General features: G+C 45.3%; 1 protein-coding gene across 1 annotated transcript in view; it reads right to left on the bottom strand.

Moving 5' to 3' along the window:
* Nucleotides 1-21,949, bottom strand: part of LOC147678933 (CD5 antigen-like) — a 468,373-nt gene that overhangs the window by 328,919 nt on the left and 117,505 nt on the right. The window contains exon 2 of the mRNA XM_086944698.1: nt 17,020-17,340. Coding sequence (XP_086800824.1) covers nt 17,020-17,340 — 321 coding nt within the window. The remainder of the gene's footprint in view (nt 1-17,019; nt 17,341-21,949) is intronic.

Genomic DNA, 21,949 nt, shown 5'->3' with positions numbered 1-21,949 from the left:
TATCCTTTGTGCTGCTTTGTCGCGTCTCGGATAGCAGCAATTGACTGCTCTCAAGCAGTGGCTATAAATATGCAGTCAAAGCAGAACCTTGCCATCTGACGCAATTCAGGGGCAAACTCCACATGACAACTCTCAACTTGTGGGGGACTTTTTGTTCTGGTACAGGTGCTGCAGACATAGATGATGATTGTCCTACAGCTTCTCTGTCCTTCCTTGCTCTTTTCAAGCCATTGGAGTACTCAGTATTTGAAATGGTACAACATAGAATTTGTACCGCAGGAGTACCTTTTATTGAACAATCTTGATAGAGTTTTTCCCCCAAAGAGAACCGTCTTGGACTCTCCATACTTTATGCTGAAGAACTCCCATGCAATACTGGCCTTTTTTGTTGAGGCTCTTCATCTGCAGGATCTTCTTCCTCCACCTCTTCAATGTCCTGCTCTGCCTGATGTTGCACCTGATCATCTTGTACACCTCCTACTGCCATTATTTCTCCAAAAAATTCAAGACACTCAGGGGCAGATTTACAACTTCTAATCTAATCAGCAGGGAAGCGCCAGAAGAGATGCATCACGCAATCCCCCCCTGCGCCACCACAAATGCGTCGCATTTACACTGCGGCGCACTATGGTGCAAGGAAGGGCAGATGTGTGACGCATCTTGTGGAGTACGGACGGCGCATTGCTGAAGTCGTGTCACAAGCGCAATGCAACTCCTGCAATGTACAGGGCCCGCCCATACTTAACGTGGTGCGTGCTCCGTACGCCTGCTTCAAGCAGGCGTAAGGATTTGACGCAGCAGCGTCGTAAAACTGACTCAGTGAAATCTTGTAGATTTCACTGCGTCAGTTTACGGGGCTTTCCTGTGAGGAAACGCCCACCCTGCGACAGAACGCCCACATGAAACCAGATGCAGGTTTCATGTGGTGTAGAAATGCACTCAAAAACAAAGGTTACAGGGATTTAAAGTTAGTAAATAAATGGAAAATACACTGCAAAGATGATTTTTAAATTTTTTTAATTCACTGAAAAAAATGCTCCAGGCACAATATAGTTACACTCAGATTTCTCTCGTACCAACCCAGAGACATTCATCAGGTATTTTTAGCTGTGCTAACTATAACTTACGACCCCACAATGCACTGCTTATGACCTTAAACATTACATCACTCATAACATGGCCAGTGACATCACTGATGACATCATTGATGACACATCAAATGAATAGCCGTTGTGTTGTGCAGCGTTTTTCTTCCCTTTGCAGGAAGGTCAATTAGAGTGGGCTCAGGAGCATTATTAACTTGTAAAAGACCTCTGTGAGATGTGCCATTTCACAATTAAACGTAACGGTAGAACTGAGAAAAGGCCCAATTAATCCAAGCTGGGCCAAATCCCAGTAGGAGGTAGATGTCCCTTTAGTGGGGTTGGTTATTCCTCGTTTAACAATGGAGATGACTCCGAGATGTGGTCCACAATAGTCCCCACACTACAAAATGGGACTTTTGCCTTAAAGTCAATGTAGCAGCACTCATATGCTACGTTGGTCCAAGTCTACAGCAGGTGGGATGGCCGAGAACAGTCTTAATCACCTCTATGGCAACCATCAATCACAGGAGGCCAGAGTTGCACCTGTGCTTTCTCCAGTTTCTCAATGTTGTGGGTCTGCAATCTCTCCCAGTCATTCTTAGATGATGCATCACCCTTCTCCCCCTTCAAATGACCCAATTTGGGATCAATTTTCATTGCACAGCTCCTAAGTTCACGAAGATCCAGAACCCCAGCTCTGACTTCATGGTGGTGCGTTCACATGTGAGGAGCTGACTTCAGACTGCACAAATCTGACAGCCTTCCATTCATAGCACGCGCCCCTGTTGGCACACAAGTGGCCACAGACTTGGACACACACATGGGCGGTGGCCTGCAGGTTACTGTACAGTTGGAAACTCATGTTATTTCATGTATCATAACTACGCACATTTACATAAAATATATGCAGACCAATGCATAATTGAGCAAAATGCATCACACACTTAAGAAATTACCTGAAAGGGTCATTCAGCTAAAAACTCCATTTGATTTGACTCAACTATGCCACTTGCATTCGGATGTATATTTTTGTGCTAAAAAATTACTCTGGTAAAAAAATCTGCCCGAAATGTTTTTTAACCTCCCACTGTAAAGGAATTAATGTTCATGTTCAAAACACTGTGGGTCATTTTCGGATTTGTGGCTTTGATGTCAAAAATGACCGAAATGGCCCCTTCTAGACATAAAGAGGCCGATGACATTGAAGCACACATATGCGATAGCCCATACATCTCAGTGCCCCTCTTCCTGCGTTCACTGACGTTGACACAGACGCTTCACAGGAGCCCCCTTCCTGATGTACAGCAGTCATTGATTTTGGTGCCCACACAGACAATGGACTGCACTTTATCATGGACCCCTCCTTTACATATGGGGCTGCCAACTCTGCATGTGAACCACACGCCAGCAATGGTCTCAATCCGATTGTATGTCTCAAACATTGCTCAACGCTATTCACTTTCGAAGATTTCTGTTTGGTCTTGCTCCCCCTGGTGCTTTTCTCCTCTTCACAGGACTCAGTGGCCTTGGCAGGCAGGCAGAAGCGCCTTCTCCAGGCTCAAGTATTATATTCCATATAGATACCCTATATAGGTGCAGGTAACACTACAACCTTTCACCTATATCCTTCCCTACATTACATACACAACGGTTCATAGGGACTGACCTTTTACCTTGATACAACACTGCATTCAGAAAGCAAGTTTTTCCCTGGTTCGATACTCATACATTCTGCATGAGGCTTCTTAGAAGCACAGCAGGACAAACATCTCCCGTATAATATCTTTGTTAAAGTTCAGGCCTGATGTCATTCTTTAGGCGGACACAGTAAAACAGCAAGGTAGGACCCCTGGGGACACCTGTGGGTACACATATACATCATGTCTTGCCTAGACAGACAGAGGAGACCATGACTTCCCGACCGACACACTGACCAGAGACGCTGAGGTTCCTGCATGCAGACACTCCAGCTCACAGTGGTCTAAAATCCCTCGTGGGGTGTCCAACTCGAGACCAGGACTAGGTCCCATATTCTCTCTATTCTCAGGTAAAGGGTTGACTAGACCTTAGAGGAATTCTTGGCATAACACCTACACTGATGCTAGGTACATTTAGGTACATCTAGTTAGGGAGACATCGTAGGAGTACGACTTTCTTATCATGTGTTTTATGTACTTGTATATATGCATGATTACTGCAAAATGGTAGAACTGTACAATCCCCTTACCTTGGTAGAACTGCTAACCATATATATCTGCTACTGTCTGATGGTTGTTACAGCACATCAATTTTACACTAGAATAACAACTGTTCAATACATTCTTATTGAAACGCCCAGACTGTTTATTCTGTGTGTTTCTGAGACAAACTAAGTGAGAATGAGTAACTGAGCGAAAAATAGTATATTGTTTCCACGATCCTGGTGGATCAGGGATGTCATGTTTTAAAGTTGCCAGAAACTATTCTCTCCCTGATAAGAGGAGATTCTAGTGGCACTGTGAGCTAGCGTATGCAAAACAGGTTAATGTATCTGGTGGGGGTGCTTGGGAACAGTCTGCCACCCAAACCACAGTTTATGTTATCCCAAAAAGCAGATCCTGTACAGATATATAGGAACTACACAACATGGCTGTTAGAAATTGGATCCCTGGCTGGCCAGGGCTTGCGCCAAAGTCAGTCAGAGACCACCACTCCTAAGTCAGGGCAAGGGAGTTACACGCCAAGATAACCCCTGCTCACCCTCTAGGTAACGTGCCGCGAGCAGCAAGGCTAAACTTGGAGGCGATATGAGTTAAGTATTTGCGCACGCACCCCAGCAACAACACCCAAGGCCCACCACAAAGGAAACTCAACACAAGGTTATATATAAAAATAGCCTTTGTATTACAATACACATACATTAGATAAAACACACACTTTACATTGTGCCAGGGGCACGGGCAGAATTTACAGGGGATTATGTACAAGACAGGGCCACCTGGACCACTGTCAGGAATCAGCACTTTTAGAAGTTAGAATCTAAAATTACTGTAGCACAAAATATAAAACTTGTAACACAAAACCAGCCACTACTGGTACCAGGTGAGCACCACCTATGCAATCCTCACTATCCTAGGAGATCACACCAGGAACCTGGGCCTCGCTAGTACCACCTGTACTAGCAAGAAGGAAACCACATAAGTATCGCTATACCTGTAGGGGTCTAAGGAAGGAAACACATGATGCATCACAATACATTCAGAGGTGTAAAAGCAACAACACACATGATGAATAAACTACCCATTCAGAGGAATAAAGGTAAAGCACATGAAGCATAACATACAATCAGAGGTGCAAGGAACAGCAACACAATAGCGCAAAATCCACATTCGCCACCACCTGTGGCAGTCCCCGTGTCCCAATGTCAGGGCCTAAACGTGGCAGCTGCCCACAAAGTGCTGGGCAGCTGTGATGAAGGTGTTGGGGCCACACACGTGGGAACCTCGCAGGTTCTGTGCCCCAGAACAAAGATGTGCCCCCTAGAGCCTCTCTGGGCTCTCAAACAAAAGATGCAGCCTCACTGGGCTGTTGAAGTCCCTCACGGGGGACCTAGAGACACTGGGGGTGCCTCGAGCCTCTCTGGGCTGGAGGCACCAATGCGGGTGTGTGGGAGTCCCTCCTGGACTCAAGACTCAAGTAGTGCCCTCCCGATCCCCTCTGGGCTCTGAACAACTAGATGCTGCCCCTGGAGCCTCGTGGCTCCAACAAACCAAAATGCGGGCGGGGGAGCCTTCTCGTGGGCTCGAAGAACTAGTGGGCAGCGTTGGAGTCCCTCCTGGACCCTGGATTCAAGGGAAAATGCCCCCAAGAGCCTCTCAGGCTCTAAACACAAGGGCGCGAGGTCGCGCTGCTGAGGGGGGGGGGGCGGACACCGACAACGTGTCCCATCGCCCCTCCCTTCGCTTCCGTGGGCCGCACTCACTGGCTCTGGTGAAGGTCCGGGGGCTCCTCTCTCCCCCAGGGAGCCTCGGAAGGCTCCCACAGGCAGCTTCCTCCGGCCGGCTTCTTTGGTAGGTCCGGGGCTCCTCCCTCTGGGAGCCTCGGATGGACACAGCCGGCTGCTTCCTGCCCTCCGCTTTTCCTTCTGTGATGCGGCGGGGGCTCGCCGGTTTGACCAATCACAGCGCGGCCCGGGCGGGAGGCGGGCGGCTGCTTTCCCCGGCTTCTCCTCGACCCACGGGCTGCGGCGGTGATCCGGGGACAATGCCGGGTGGGCACCGGCTGACGAGCATGAAGTGCTCAGGGCGCGACAAGGGCGACAAAGCGCCAAGGTGCGCTAGGGGCAAAATAAACGGTAATTTGTGGCGTGGGCAGCTGCTAAGGAAAAGGAAAGCGCTCCCAGCGCTTTAGCAAGAATTACAGCGCTTCCAGGCGCTAGGTGAAAAGTGAAGCGCTCCTAGCGCTATATGTCAAAATAAAGCGCTCCCAGCGCTGCAGGAGAAATCAAGCGCTTCCAGGCGCTTGGAAGCCCAGAAGTCCAGCAAAAGGTCCTTAGGGCAGGCAGGGGGGCAAGGCTGGGCCCAGAGCCAGCACACTGGGTCTCCAGGCAGGGAGACTCTCCAAGTGGCGGTCCTCTGGCCCAGCAGCAGCAACAGCAGCCCCCTCAGGTTCCAGGAACAAGAACAACCACAGTGGGGACACAGCCCCATTTTTATACACTGAATCCTTTGTTTGGAGGTGCAGGGTGGGGGAGAAACCAGTCGCAGCTGGTTTGGGAGTACCCTTGATGGCCCAACCACCCCTTTCTTTCACTGGGGAGGCTAGGGTCGTTAGACACACCACAGGGGGGCGGAGCCAGCATTGTGTGAGGAAAACCCAGCCCATCCAGGACACAGGTACACTCCTCCCACACATCACTCATGCTAATCTCACACTCACCACCAGTGACAGACCCATCCAGACTTCCTGGAGCCTGGCATGCCAGCCAGCTCCAGCCAATCACGCTCCAGGCATATTTTACATTAATATGCCAAGTCCTAGAAGTGGCATTTGTACACAAGACACACTCATGCCACATATATCATTGTGAAGCATTTACTCTCACGAGTTCGCACATCAAATTCGAGCCTGCACTCCTCACACATCAGGAACTACCAGGGACACACATTCCCTATGCATTCCTATGGGAGGGCAGGCCAGCCATACTACACGCATGCACTTTCACTCTGGGACCCAGGGAAAAGTGCGCAGAGACCCAAAAATCACTAACACAGGGTCACAAATAAAAGCAAAAAGATTAGGGGGGAACCCGCCCTAAGGGCCAAGTCCAACAATGGCGCCGCCAACTTTGGTCTGGTACTTATTTAACAGTAGAATCTGAGTAGTTCAGCCGTGCTATTCTAACTCACAACTACTCACAAACACCAGAGACATCTGGAGTGGGTAGGCACAATCTACGCCACAGCTGAGTAGGCTAATAATCCTATTTATTAGCTGTTGGTTAATCAAGCTTGAAGGACACGATGTTCCTAAATTGTGCATACGCACCTTATCTTAGTTCCCTTGGAAAAATTCTTCTTTTCAAAGACAGGAGGTGACATAAGAGTAGATCTACACCTCTCTGGGGAAGAAGATACAGACGGAATTCCAATTGCAGAAAACATTAAGACATACAGTCACCCTGAAATGGTTAGAAAATTGTTTATCAGCCAGGGGTGGCTTAGTAGTTTTCGTGATTAAGGCAAACAAGTCACACAAAACAGAAGTATTTTATTCATGGGTTACATTCCCGCCAGCAGATGCAAGAACACAGACATTTCACTCTTACACAGAAGGAGATGCACCAGTGGAATATGGTCCTTTTGAGGACATAGAGATTCCACTCACGTACCAGGAACACTTATACTGGTTTAAATACGCCCAACCCCACATAAGAGGAAGAGTAAGATTAGGCGCACTCAGAGGAGAATACTGCTACATGTTCCTCTTATTCCTTTCAGGGTTCATTGGAAAACTCAGAGAGGAAAGGACGGTCAGAAATACAAGCAGAGCGTACAAAGTCCAAAGAAAAGCAGAATGCTCAAGATTACACTTCTAAGAAAGAAAATAAGCCAAAGGAAAAGACACTGCTCAAAAAGAAGAAAGTTGCAGGTCTAAAGATCACACATGCCCAGAATTCTGAGGACTCGACTACTGAACAGGGAATGGGCTCTGACGATGCTAAACAGTGCAGCAGTAGTAACAATAGCTCACCAGAACCTGATGGAATTTCTGGTGACAGCAGACTTGAATGATTATATCACGGTGGAAACACATGATACTAGAGATTGGTCGTCAGCATTTGTCATGGATTGCCCTAGAAACAGTAATTTTACCATCATTCTCAGGCCATATCCCCAGGCACTTACAACACACATCCGTGCAGGAGTGGGTGGTAGCCCAAGCTCCGGCATTATACAAAAACCATGTTGGATGGGATGAAGATTCAATTCATCACATAATTCCTTTAAAAAATACTCCAACTGCACAGAGGCAGTATATAATAAAGCAAGAAGCTAAAATAACAGGTCAGGGAGATCTTAGATCATTGTGAATACCAAGGGGTGATTAAAACTTGCACCCCTCAAATGAACAATCCTTTGTTTTCTCACATGAAACCTGACAATACATATCATCTAGTTTTATATTACAGACCTTTAAACACTTGCACTAAGGCATTTGCAGTCCAAAATGCACACAGTTCTGCATTAATGAACAACATTGTGTGGAAAAAATACAAAACAACACTTGATATCTCAAATGGCAATTTCAGTGACTCCCCCGAGGGTACAAGAGCAGCCTGGGGTTGTTTTCAGCCAGAGTAACTAAGTTACTTCAAAAATGGGATGAAGAGGCATTGTCCTATGTGGATGATATTTATCTGACAGACAATGACCTAGATGAAAACTTGAACAGGGTGAATTTGAGATCTGCATTTGAGGGCTTCAAATGTAACTTTAAAAAATCAAAAATAGCCCACCTCAGTGTCCTGCTTTTAGGATATGAGCTTTCAAGTAAAGGAAAAAGCCTGGCAGACAATTTTTTAGAAAAATGCGCACTGCTCCAACCTCAAAATCATTAAAAAATCTACAATTAATACTGGGAATCCTAAATTTAGAACATACATTTTGGATTTTGCAGAAAGAGTAAAACCTTTCTACGACTTAATAAAACCTGATTTCTCAGCAAGAAACTGGACACAGGAACACACAGATACACTTTGTTCCTTACAAGCTGAAATGATAGCTTCAAAACACTTACAGACACGCGTAAATGTATGCGACCTGGGGAACTGTATAATTGCGGGTCAATCAGGTTACACCTATATAACATATAATGAAGGTGAAACAGTACCAATTACATACAAATCACATTTGTACACAAATGCTGAGATGCGCTTTGCATCCACTGAAAAGATTACAACAGCAGTATAGACTGCTGTAGTGAGAGAAAGAGCACTGGATCACGGGAAAAAAATATTAGTAGTGACTCCGGTTCTAGCCTTACAGGCTGCGACAAAGGCAAGCATTCCTAACGCTAAAGCATTACATCCGAGATGGATAAAAGGGGCTAATTCTCTCACTGCAACAGATGTAGAATACACGTACAACCCAAATTTAAAGACACAAGTATTATTGCAATATAAACAAGAATATCCTCTACCTAATAAAATAATGCCTCAGGATCAGTATGAATATATTATTTACACTGACTGATCTGCTCAACCAGCCATAGGGAGTAAGCAAACATACAGTGCAGCATGTGCTATCGTTAAGGGTCGCATGCGGGATGGAAATTTACATCCGAGTTGCACTAAAAGGCAATCTCTAGGAGACTGCATAGCACAGTTGGCAGAGTTCAAAGCACTTGTAATTACGGATCAAGAATTTCCCACACTAATTGTGTGCGAATACTTTTACTGTGTACAGTTATATAATGAATACTTGCATTATTGGGTTCAAAGACGCAAAATGTGGCACAATTAAGTATAAAAATGCTATGAGAACAGTTAGTGGAGTTGAAATCCGAACTACCAAGGACTCACATGATACATACGCTCAGTCATCAGCGTGATGGCGTTCACATTGAAGGGTATTCATTGGCTGATGAAGCCGGGAAAAGGACTGTACGTAAGGCTTCCATAGCTGTAATCACTCGTTCTAAAAGATTATGGTGGCTGTTATTGCTTCAAGCAAGGCTGCTGCGAATGCTCCTGGGCATCGCATATCTGGTAACCGTGAGCTTCAGGGTTACTTGTTGTGTTCAAGTATTGTTTCCACTGACACATACATTCAGGGAGGCGCCATTATGACCTTCACTGAATGTTTATTTAATACGGTTTGATACTCTAGGCAGTATGGAAGCCATGCTTTTACCGAACTATAGGCCCATAACCTCCGCTCAAGAGACTTTTGATTTCAAGATTGCAAGGTCTTCAGCTGAGATACAGGCACTTATCTATCAAACTGCCCTTTTCCATTTCACAGAATAGGTAAATCGCATCTTTAACATGTCTGATACGACTGGCATTGTCCAACTATTTAAGACCAAAAGTTATGGACTTCTAAGCATCTTTCAGATGGTACTTGAAGTTATACCAAACTTCATACACTCTGTATTCGGAAGCATCTTTGGAGGACTACCACTAATCCTGTTTCTAATAGCAGGTATCCTATAGGAACACAACAAGCTGAAGGGCCACATTTTCCTGACTGTCCAGTTAGCTGTTCTCAACTGGGTCAGCAGATGGCAATTCTCCACTTGGTCAGCACTGGACCTAGTTTATCGCCTTTACTGAAATGCCCTAAATGCCCTAAGACCCTCCTGTGAAGCATGGTACCCTTTGGTAAAGAGTTGAAGAAAAGAGAGATACGCCTGCAAAATGTGGATGTTTAGAAAAAATACTGACTCCAAGAGTCGATCCAGCAAAGGTGCGATCTCGCTGACCTAAATAAACAGATCCCTCCCACTTTGAGCTTTTTGGCAGTAGCAAATCCTGTCAGTGGGCCCTAAACAAAAAAGTTTTTGAGTCCTATGGCCCTTATCAAACACAGCATACTGCCTTATCCAGAAGGAAAAATCTAAGCTGTTAAACTTGATCTTTCCAGAAACAGCCTACTGCAAGATTCTAATTCCATTTTGGAAACTAAGAGCCTGATTTAGATCTTAGTAGATAAGTTACTTCATCACAAACTTGACTGATATTCCACGTGCCTAATTTAAACTACATTATCTCCTATAGTAATTGTAATTAAGCAGATGCGATATCCATCTGTCAAACTCCAACATAGGCCCTCAATCCGAATATATAACTCTTAACCGGGTTGTCCCTTTTGTTGTATACGCCCTTGGTATCAATCTTGTTTTGCCCAAAAGTGTGCATAGCTTCTGGTCTACCTTAGCCATAGACTTAGTGCTTTTTGAGCTATTTTCACTTAAAACTTAAACAAGTTATTTCTATTGTCTCCTTATTAGATTATTGATATTACGAAGACATCTTTTTTACTAAAATCTACTCTATTGTTCACATTCAGTTTGGACTTTTTATTCTTTGTTGTTTTGACTTTATTACTATTTTGATACTGCATAAATACTTTATACATTGCTCTAACTTGAACCTGTCTGCTCAGTGCCATAGCTACAATGGGGTTGAGATCAGGTTAGTTTAGTTGCTTTGGATTTTACCCTGAGAAGTTAGTTTTATTATTGCTTGAGGTGGGTGACTGCCCACCCAAAATAGGAATCCCCCTTGTTACTTACATTCAGTATGAAGCTGCAGCTGGAAATACAAACACAATATTCAAAGTTTTTAATTATAAAAGCAAGACTGCCTCCTCTCTTGTCTAGTCTGTGATCTTGATACAATGGGGCATATTCTCAAGACTGTGTGATAACCATCGCAAAAGTAACTTAAAGCAAATCCCAACATTGCAGTCTATCGCAGAAAAATTATGCCATGATAACGAAGCATTCTCAACACAGCGGCCGCATGCGATAGTCCACAGATAATGTGTCAACTGACCACATTAAAACCAATGCGACACCGCAAAAATGCAAAAAGCGAATGCAAAAAATCCTGCAATGAGGCCAATCGAGGAACAAAAAGCAACAAAAACAAGTGACAGCCGGCAAATCCCATGCGTCTGGCGGGAAACTGCACTATAAAAACAACAGAAACAAACCAAAGCGTGTAGCAACATGGATGCACCCTGACAGAGCGCAAAGGCCAACACAAACCCCACAACTCCCACACACCACCAGCAAGGAACAACGGGGACGGCCAAGGAGACGAGGGAGAGGAAGACGAAGTGCATTCCGCCGCAAAACCAGATCAGCGTCACAGAGGTGACAGAACACTACCAGCAACTGACCTACAAGTAGACCACTGGGAATGCAGTCGTAGTGTCGATGAGGTCAATCGAGGAGGCCAAGAGGCGCTGGCATGAAGTGAGAAACTAAATCCGGCACAAACCCGCTGCCAACAGGAAGGCAGCAAAAGCGACTGAAGGTAGGAGTCCTGCCCCACAGGTGGAGCTGGAGGAAATGGTGGCCACAGTCAACAGTGTGGAGATGGTGCAAGAAGTTGGGAGTACGGACACAGCTCCAGAGGACCTGACACAACATCAACAGGGTGGGTAACGATCAGGGACTGGGGGGACAGAGGAGATGTTCACAATGGCACACATTCATAACGATGTGTAGCACACTGCACACCCACAATGACCCTGGATCATGTCCCTGATCCTCATGGCACACTGCAGCAGAAACACATAGCAGGAACAGCACACCCACATTGACGACAATGTGGTACAATGCGCAAACCCGACATTGCAGAACAGAGGACACAACAGGCTCCGCACACGTGCAGAAACAGGCCCACTACATCTGACAGATCTGGAAACTGTGAAATGGAAATGTATGCGTACAACCTCACATCATCATGAAGTCCAAATGTACACTGTCCCGCATCCAAATCCTGCACCTCCCAAACAGTCACATTGTACATTGTACTACAGTCTGCATGTAAACAAGAACAATGGGCCAACATACGTCAACACAATGTCAACATGCATCTCGCCTTCACATTGCAGAGGGACACACAACTCCCCCAGCAGAGCACAGAAGACCACACATCAGTGATGCCAGAGAGGACCACCAAACCTTCGACATCGACCCCCTACAACATTCCATGCAACTCACCACCAGGGCAGCCAAGCCACTTAGAGGAGAACACAGACCCTACAACAGACCACACAGCAGGAAGCACCTGCAAGCCCGGCTGACTCACAATACTTCACCAACCCACACATGGCAGCCCAATGCCAGGTGTCAGAAAGCCAAAAGGGGGTGGCTGAACGGGTGCGAATGGGATCCGAACCCATGGAAGGCAAACTAGATCATATACGTGGGTGTCAAATATCCTTCAGTGACCACATACACCCCACAAAGGAGACCCACATTGCCATAGTGACACATGCATATGCACATTCCCAGTACAGAACCACGCCCAGGGGCACTCAAATATCAGTCACACACCCACATTGGCTCTGTGTACGATGGCGGTGACATGTCTGCACCCGCTGTACACAGCATGATGGAATGTCGTAGGGCCCAGGGCCTTCATGCAAACAACAAGACGACATGTACACACACAGAGATTATGTTGAACTGTCTACGGGTACGTGCGCCCGGTCCCTTTATTGGCAGGGCCACATGTACAGTGACGCCTGTGCTGGATGTGTGCGGGGTGAGTGTAAGTCAGCCCCACCGAGTGCTGGCTGCTGGCAACTACTTGAACAGTGAACACCATTAAAACGGAAACTGAAAACACCAGCATCACAGAGACAACTGCTGAGCAACATGGAGGGAGCCGGAGCAAGTACAGAAGGCACCCAACATGCAAACAGAAGTGTCCGTGAGTTGCAGTGCACTGAGGTTGGGGCACTAGAGCTGAGCGCGCACATGTGATGAAAATGACTAGGCTTGTGTCCATTCGGGAGATCCCTGATGCTGATGCAGTGGGGTGTGTTAGACCTGCATCATCTTCCTCATCAATGTCTCAGCTCTCCCACACTTCCTGAGATGACATTGCCGCACAACCTCTCCACAGCACAAAACTCAATCAGCAACGGTCCATGGGTTGCGGTGCACTGAGTCATTGGCACCTGGAGTGCTGAGTAGGGAATCAAGCAGATTATGGCATCCACAACAGGTGTGAGCAACTACGTCAGTCTGCCAGTACCACCATTTTGACTGTGACAGATGGCGGTTGGAGGTGGTCCTAGCGATGGTGGCGAGTGCCTCCTGCGGTGATGTCACGTATGGGTCATTCTGGACTTGATTTGATGTGTGAGCCCTGGTGGGCCGCATTTGTGGCCGGAGGCAACGGACAGCACAGGGCCAAAGACACATGGTGTTGATGACCCCAATACCATTGCCTCGGAGGCCATCCAATATCTCAGAAGAAGGGGTCCTGGACCAGACCTGCACAGAGTTAGTGGTCCCGGACGCACAGCAGCCAGCTAAGGGACCCCACCATGGGACAGTGGCTTGCGGTCCACGTAGGTGGTGTCACGTGGACTGGGCAGGTCCTCATCAAGGTCTAAGGGAAATGTGGAGGAGGGTTGCGGGGGACAGTGGAATGTGTCCTCCAGGCACAATGCAGAGGTCTAATCTCATCCGGCAACAGCAAATGGGAGAGAGCCTCGTTGCCACCACCAATTTGGTGTCAGCTGCATGAGGATGTAAACTACCCCCTAGTCCATAGACTCAGACACCACAAATGTTCGACCAGATGGTGTTCATGAATTTCGAGGAACAGACATAGTGGCACCGGGGCTGAAAGGGGATGCAGTCTGCAATGATGCTGGTACACTGATATGAGCTCCGCCATTGCTAAATCAGTACTCTGTGCCCTACGGCACCGCAGTGTAGGCCAGAGGCTGCGATGCTATGCACAGACTTGGTGGCACCACATCGAAGGGAGTATAGTGATTTCAAGTCAGCCATAAACATCGTCCTCTGCAATGGTGTAATCAATACTCAGTTCCAAATGTGTGACCTACTAGTCTGCTGTGTCAGCCAGTAGAGTACGTAAACGAGAAAGGAGTACTGCACGCCTTGCTCGCGGAGGCCGTGACGGTCGTATGAGGTTGTCAGGGTCGTGGGCATCGGGTTTGGAGGGTGCCCCGGCTCTTGGTGGGCCCTCTTCGCCACATGCCGGTGTCAGAAGGAGGGCATTTTGTCCTGAGTGTGCAGGGGTGGGTAAGACAGGTTCGGGGACCAGCATCCTGGGGTGCAGCAGGCGCACAGGATCACAGGCAACCCCGCTCACAGTGACAGCGTCAGCCTTGTAGCGGGGTTGTAGCGGGGTGAGAGGCACCACCCTGGCAGAAACATTGGGCATTCCAGAAGAGGACCACGCCCAGAGTTACGTGCCTTTTTTCACACTCCTATGTGAGGCTGGCGTACTCCAGGGCAGCGCACTCTGCCCATGCTTACAGGGGGGAACGTTACAAGCTACATTCCCGCGATCTTCCCCACTGTTTACATGGTTGCGTCCATTGTCCACAACACTCCAAACACCATTGGTGTGTGTCAACATGGATATGTGTGTGTGGTCTGCATACTGCAGTTTGGCCATCACATCCACGCCACACTTGGCATTGTGTACATTCTCATTCATCGGTCACTTGCCTCCTTCACACATGACTATGGGCCATATGTAGGTAACTTGGAAATACTGATTCCTAAATATCGAATTTTACCGATTCGGTATTAAGAAATCCTTATTTCCGATGTACGTAAAAATTCAGTAAATATTTCCAAATCGGTAAATACTGAATCGGTAAATCAAAACACCAGCAATTGAGGAATCAGCCAATCCTGTGCATCCACCACCCCTCCCAACCAGGAAGTGGCCACACCCATGCAGGTGCACTCAATCAGAGCCTTCTGGAGAGTCTGGGAGTGCAGAGGAGAACAACTGAGCCACTGGGTGAACTTTCCCTGCAAAACTTGCACAATGGCTTGCAAGGACACAGACAAAGAAGGAGGGGAAAGAAAGAGGAAGCTTAAATTCAGCGCAAGGGAGCTGCAGGTGCTGGTTGAGGAGGTGGTTAAACAACATACCAAGTTGTTTGGGAAGCAGTCCTTGCAAGTGGCTGAATCAGAAAAAAGGAAGATCTGGCTGGATTCAGGCACAGGTGTATGCCATAGGAATGACCCCCCCTGGGACATTGAAGTACTTAAGAAAATGTAGTATGACATCAGGAGCATCACAAAAAAGAAGATGGTGGAGAACAATAAACAAGCCAGCCAGACAGGAGGAGGAAGGAACAGGGCATCTGCTCTGTCTGCACTTGAGCAGCATGTGGAGTCCATCGTAGAGCCAGAACGCGTCTGTGGAATCGGGCATGCAGACACCTCAGCCAGAGCTGCTACCAAACAAGGTTAGAAGCATGCACCGCATTGTGCACCCCCCCTTCCCTATCCTGAATCCCCAATTAGGCTGTGAGAATCCCACTCCAGTACAGGTTTTTGTAAAGACCAGCAATGCATTATGGGAGATGTAGTCAGTGAAACACCTATCATGACAGTAATCACACTGAACAACATTGTATTGTCTCTCACTCAGGGTAAAAGTCTGTCTTGGTTTTCAGCAGTTCCGCCTGTGTGTTTGGGAAGCTAATGTAGTGATGCATTCTCTGCATCATGGCATTCAGGAACTTCTTAAAGTAATGGGACAAGCAACTCTGTGACACCCCGCCTACCGCAGCTGTCACCCCCTGGTAACTGCCAGATGCAAGTAGGTGTAGGCTACAGAGCACCTGCACATGTGGTGGTATGGCGTCCTTGGTGTTGGGTGCTCCAGGAGTGGGTGCAGGTCCCTTCTCAAGTCCAAGATGGTGTGGGGGTGTAGCCTGTACCTTTCACGGATCTCAGCCTCAGTCAGTTGGGAGAGTGTGATGCGCTGTCTGTAAACGCGCTCCTCCCATCTCCAGATGCTCACTCCTGCTGCCTGTAGACGTAGGCGCCTTGCAATCACATAGAAAGCCGCCATAGTGATTACACTGTTGCATTCTGGGACTGCTTATATACACTGCAGCTGATTACCACCTGCTTTCAGTCAGTGTTAATTACCGACTCCTAAATACTGAAATTCATGAAATTCGGTATTACCGAATTTACCTACATCTCTTTTATTGCTTTTACAGTTTCTTACTTACCTATTCAGTAAATAAGGAATCGGTAAGTAGGATTCGGTAATTTAGAAATCAGTAATAAGGAATTGGTATTTACCAATTCCTAATTACCGAATCCTTCCCTACATCATGCAAGCCTATATACCGGTCGGTAATGGTGAAATTTACCGAATTTCACCGATTCCGACTGGTATCTGGGCCACCTATATATGGCCCCATATATCATAAAGATATGACTGGACACAAAGGGAGGAAGAGGAAAAGGAGGTGGAATTATTTCAACATTTAGACCTAGATCCCTTAGGGTTGATATAAATCCTATATCAACTCCATAAAGATGTCTAATTTTTGCAGAATCTGAGTCTGGGGTCAAAACTGCAAAAATGTTGAATATAAACTTCACTTTTTGAATCTATAGTGCATGCCCACTATTGGCAAAGATATTACAAACCTGTTTTTAGGAGGAAACAAAACATGTTTCAAAAGGGCACAAAATGGACGGACAATACCCGGGAGAGCCAGAGCTTTATTGCCAACTGAATAACTTTCCTCCTGGTTAGAATTCGGGAAGTGGGAGAGAATAAAGAGTTTGTGTAGAACAAACCCAAGAAAAACATTCAAAAATACAGTTTACTCCAATAGCTTTTCACACACATTTTGACTAAATGTCTGATTTGTTAGTATTACTTTGTGAGTTCTGACACGATTCCTACCTGTGCAGTGTACCGACGCATCCCTTCTTTTATCACAAGATGGTTGTGGTCTGGAGCTGTAGGAACAGTGAAACACGCTGGACTCATCTCCTCTGCAGCCCACATTGGATATTCGAGGAACCTTGTTTCGGGGGGCTCCAAAGACAGACCCTCCAGGCGCTGAGATTGGTGCCCCGCACCCCAGCTGTCTGCAGACCACAGCAGCATCGTTCATATCCCAATACAAGTCGCAAATTGTTCCTTCTACGTAATCTATAGTAACCAGCACAACCCCAGCACAAGGATCCGCAGCATTAGAGAGGCGAACGGCATTTGTATCCACTGCAAAGAAACAGAGAGAAATGAAACCTTTACTTTATTTCAAACCATAAATGCATATATTAAGTGCAACTCCCAGCACAGTGCCCTCAAATCAATCTCACCCAATCACAGGGAGGCAGGGAGGAGGGTGAGAGAGAGAGAAAATGGAAGAGACAGAGTAAGATAAAGATAGAGCAAGAGGTAGAGTGAGGGAGAAAAAGAGAACAAGAGTAAGCAGGAGAAAAAAGAGGGTGAGACCAAGAAAGAAAGAGAAAGAATGAGAGAAAGTGAAGAGAGAACAAAGACAGAGAGAAAGAGAGAGGATAAGAGAAGCTGGGGAACAGGGACCAAGAGACGGAGGAATAAAGGGAATCAAGAACACAAGAGAGGGAGTGAGAACAAGAGAAATGGAAGGCAAGAAAAAGACCAAGAGACAGAAAGAGATAAGATAGAGAACAAGAGAAGGAAATAGAGAGTGAAAGTGAAGGGAGAGAGAGAAAGAGAGTGGTAGAAAAAGAAAGAGAGTTAGTGACAGATCAAGATAGAAAAAACAGAAGTGTGAAACAGGGAGAGAACAGAAAGAGAAGTGGAGAGAGCATGAGAGAAGAGAGAGGGTAAAATAAAAAAGTGAGGAAGAGTGAGAGAAGAGAGATAGTGAGAGAAAGAGAGGGAGAGTGAGCAAGCACAAGTGGAGCTAAGAAGAGAGAGAAAGAGGGAATGAAACAGACGGAGGGCAAACAAGACCAAACATGAACAATAAAGAGGGCAGAAGAAGAGAGAGAAAGGGAGAGAGAGAATTAGAGAGAAGGGGAGAAGCCACGAGAGGCAGAGAGAAAGAGAGTGATTAAGAAGGTTGTGGAAAAGAAATCTTTACTGTTCACAATATTGAGAGATAGAATGTGAATGTCATGGATGTAGAGACCAGAATATTTAATACAATTCATATTCATATCTGTATTTTGAGTGTTGTGATATTTACAAAAGCAAGCATTGAGGGGAATAACACACAGACATGGTGCATAGACTCTGTGTTTTATGTAACATGTCCATATTTTTTAGCCACTGCGCATTATTTCCGCTGGCACAATTCTTACATCATTTTTTCTGCCCTCACCCATAAGTTGGAGATATATTTACATATATATATATATATATATATATATATATATATATATATATATATATATATATATATATATATATATATATATATATATATATATTCACTGAAAAAACCATAGGTTATAGACCATATATAGTTAGGAATTAGCATTTACAAAACTTTATTTTACTCGCATAAAACCATTGAAATTCCATATATAGTTAGTTGCGCTAACTATATATCGCGCACCCGCAATCCACTGCTGATGATGTCACATATTACATCATTCATGACATGGTCAGTGACATCACTGATGACATCACTGATGACATCTCAAATGACATCACTGATGACATCACTGATGACAACACCCAGTGACTGTATGTTTCTGTAAAGTTAAAATATGCCTTACATATTGAAGAATGAGTGGATGTATAAGTGTCTGGATGAAGGATTTAGTAGGTGCATGACTGTGTGTATGAGTGAGAGTTTTAATGTGTCTCACTGAGTGCATGGGTTAGTGACTAAACTGTCTTAATTTGTGCATCATTATGTCTGTTGTTCTGTAAACTGCTGCATGTGTTGATCAGTAGCTATATGAGTAACTATATGGGTTATTGATTGGTTGCCCAAGTATTTGTATGGGAGACTGAGTGTGTGTGTGGGTGGCTGGGAGGTGTGTGACTCTGTGCATAGATGTGTGAGTAGTTGATTCACTATATGTATGGGTTCAAAAGTGCATGTGGAAACAGCTGTATGGGCGGTTGACTGTCTGCATGAGTGTATTGGTGATTGAATGGATTTCTCAGTGCTACATGTCAAAGTAAGTACATATGTAAAACACAGTACATGTGAGAGTTGACATATATAAATAACTGTGCATAAGAGCCAGTGAATGTGTGAGTGGCTGTATGGATCTTTGTGAACTTGTATCAGGGATTGTATAAGAGTAAATATGTGTTAGTATATGTTTGAATAAGTAAGGTGTGTATAACTGTATAGTTGAGGAAATGGAGGTGTGATTGATTCTTTGCATGACTGACTAGGTGTGTGAGTAACTCCATGGATGAGTGACAGTCTGTGAGTGTCTGTTTACACTGATTGTATCTAATTATATATTAGAGTCTGAAGAGGTTCATCGTATTATCACATGAATGATATCATCAGTGATGTGATCAGTAATGTCAAATGAGATGTCATCAGTGATGTCATTTGAGATGTCATCAGTGATGTCATTTGAGATGTCATCAGTGATGTCATCAGTGATGTCATTTGAGATGTCATCAGTGATGTCATCAGTGATGTCACTGACCATGTCATGAATGATCTAATATGTGACATCATCAGCAGTGGATTGCGGGTGCGCGATATATAGTTAGCGCAACTAACTATATATGGAATTTCAATGGTTTTATGCGAGTAAAATAAAGTTTTGTAAATGCTAATTCCTAACTATATATGGTCTATAACCTATGGTTTTTTCAGTGAATTTTCAAGGTTTTGTAAATGCTAATTCCTAACTATATATAGTCTATAACCTGTGGTTTTTTCAGTGAATTTCATTGGTTTTTTAAAAGCTAATATCTGTAGCTGTAAAATATATTCTTTATTACGTGACGTATCACGTAGCCACGTGAGACGCCTCATGACGCGACGCCTCTGCAGCGCAAACCAAACCCGTAACGTAAGCGCGCCGGAGCACGCTTACAGATATATATATTTTTTTTAACCTTAATTAGACAAAATCCACACATACACATATCTTGAGGCCTTGCAAAGGCACATCAAACAAACAATCCCTACCGCTCCGGACTGTTTAGAATGTTGACAGACACCGGAGAGCCAATCAGCTCCGCTTCGCAAAGTTCCGATACGCGAAAAGTTCGCGAACCGGAGCGCTACCCGGAGCGCTGTTACAGATATAGCTGCCCGGTTAGCTGCCGGTTAGCTGCCGGTTAGCTGCCCGGTTAGCTGCCCGGTTAGCTGCCCGGTTAGCTGCCCGGTTCGCGTACCAAGACGCGTCTCTACGGCGAAAAAATCGATTTTTTTTTTTTTTTTTTTTTTGCCCCGCGTGGCTCTATAATATCCCCCTCATCAATCCTAGGGGGTCAGAAGGGGTCTACCTTGCCCCCTTTCCTACATTTCCCCCTTTGTTTTGGCCTCCTCTTGTCTCTCGATCCTACCGAGAGACAAGATGGCGGCCGCTCCGGACTGTTTAGAATGTTGACAGACACCGGAGAGCCAATCAGCTCCGCTTCGCAAAGTTCCGATACGCGAAAAGTACGCGAACCGGAACGCTGCCCGGAGCGCTGTTACAGATATATATCTTGTTTTAAACGTTAATTTCTCAAAATCCACTGGAGCACATATATTGAGACCTAGCAAAGGCACATCGGGCTAACAGTCCCTACAATTTTGCCAAGTTTCGTGCAAATCCATTCAGCCGTTCGGGCTAAAAGTGAGGCCAACCGCCCTATGGAAATTAACATGGGAAAAACGCGTTTTGGGACCCCCCTTTTTTCTCGGCCCCCCCTTGACGAACCCCCCCCAAATTTTCAGGGGCTGCTCAGAAACAAAATGTATTTAGATAGACTTCTCTGTTATAGTTATCAATGGAGTAAGGCTTGTCTTGGTTAAATCACATACACTTTTTTTTAGTCCTATTTCCACTCTCATACTATACACTGCCAAAAGATAAATTCACTGATAAAAACTGCCTATCTAAAATTAATCCCAACAGTGCCCTATCTCTACTAATATATATTTTTTTAATCCAAATTTCAGGGAAAATGGAAGGCGAGCAGCAAGTTTCATTTTCGATTGAACTGAAGGAGAGCAGCCAAGACAAACTTGATGACTTTATGGATGACAGTAGAGACCACGAACTTCTACAATGTGTTGAAGCAGTAGACAACTTGCTTCAAAATGAAAAACAATTACACCCTATAATAAATTATGACATTTCTGACAATGAAATGTTAGAAAATTTAATAAAGTATGAAACACAATCATAATAAAAAAAATAAATAAATAAAGAAAACAAAAAAAAACAAGAAAAACAACAAACAATTAACATACAGTATTAGAAAAGTCTTTCATTCTTTTATCCATAAAGTTCGCTGCCCAGAAAGCTATCCGGTTCGCGAACTTGGCGCTTACCACGCAAAAAAAAATTTTTTTTTTTGGACCCTCCTAGGCCCTTTTAAAACCTCCACATAAAACCTAGGGGGTCAACGAGGATCTACTATGCCCCCTTATGGTAATTTCCCCCTTTGTTTTGGCCTCCTCTTGTCTCTCGATCCTACCGAGAGACAAGATGGCGGCCGCTCCGGACTGTTTAGAATGTTGACAGACACCGGAGGGCCAATCAGCTTCGCATCGCAAAGTTCCGTTACGCGAAAGGTTCGCTAACCGGATAGCTGCCCGGAGCGCTGTTACAGATATATATCTTGATTTAAACGTTAATTTCTCAAAATCCACTGAAGCACATATATTGAGACCTAGCAAAGGCACATCAGGCTAACAGTC

Source organism: Lissotriton vulgaris, chromosome 11, assembly GCF_964263255.1.
Source record: "Lissotriton vulgaris chromosome 11, aLisVul1.2, whole genome shotgun sequence".
In the NCBI taxonomy this organism is placed as follows: domain Eukaryota; kingdom Metazoa; phylum Chordata; class Amphibia; order Caudata; family Salamandridae; genus Lissotriton; species Lissotriton vulgaris.
Note: the sequence above shows the minus strand (reverse complement) of the source record. Positions and strands in the feature narration are given on the sequence as shown.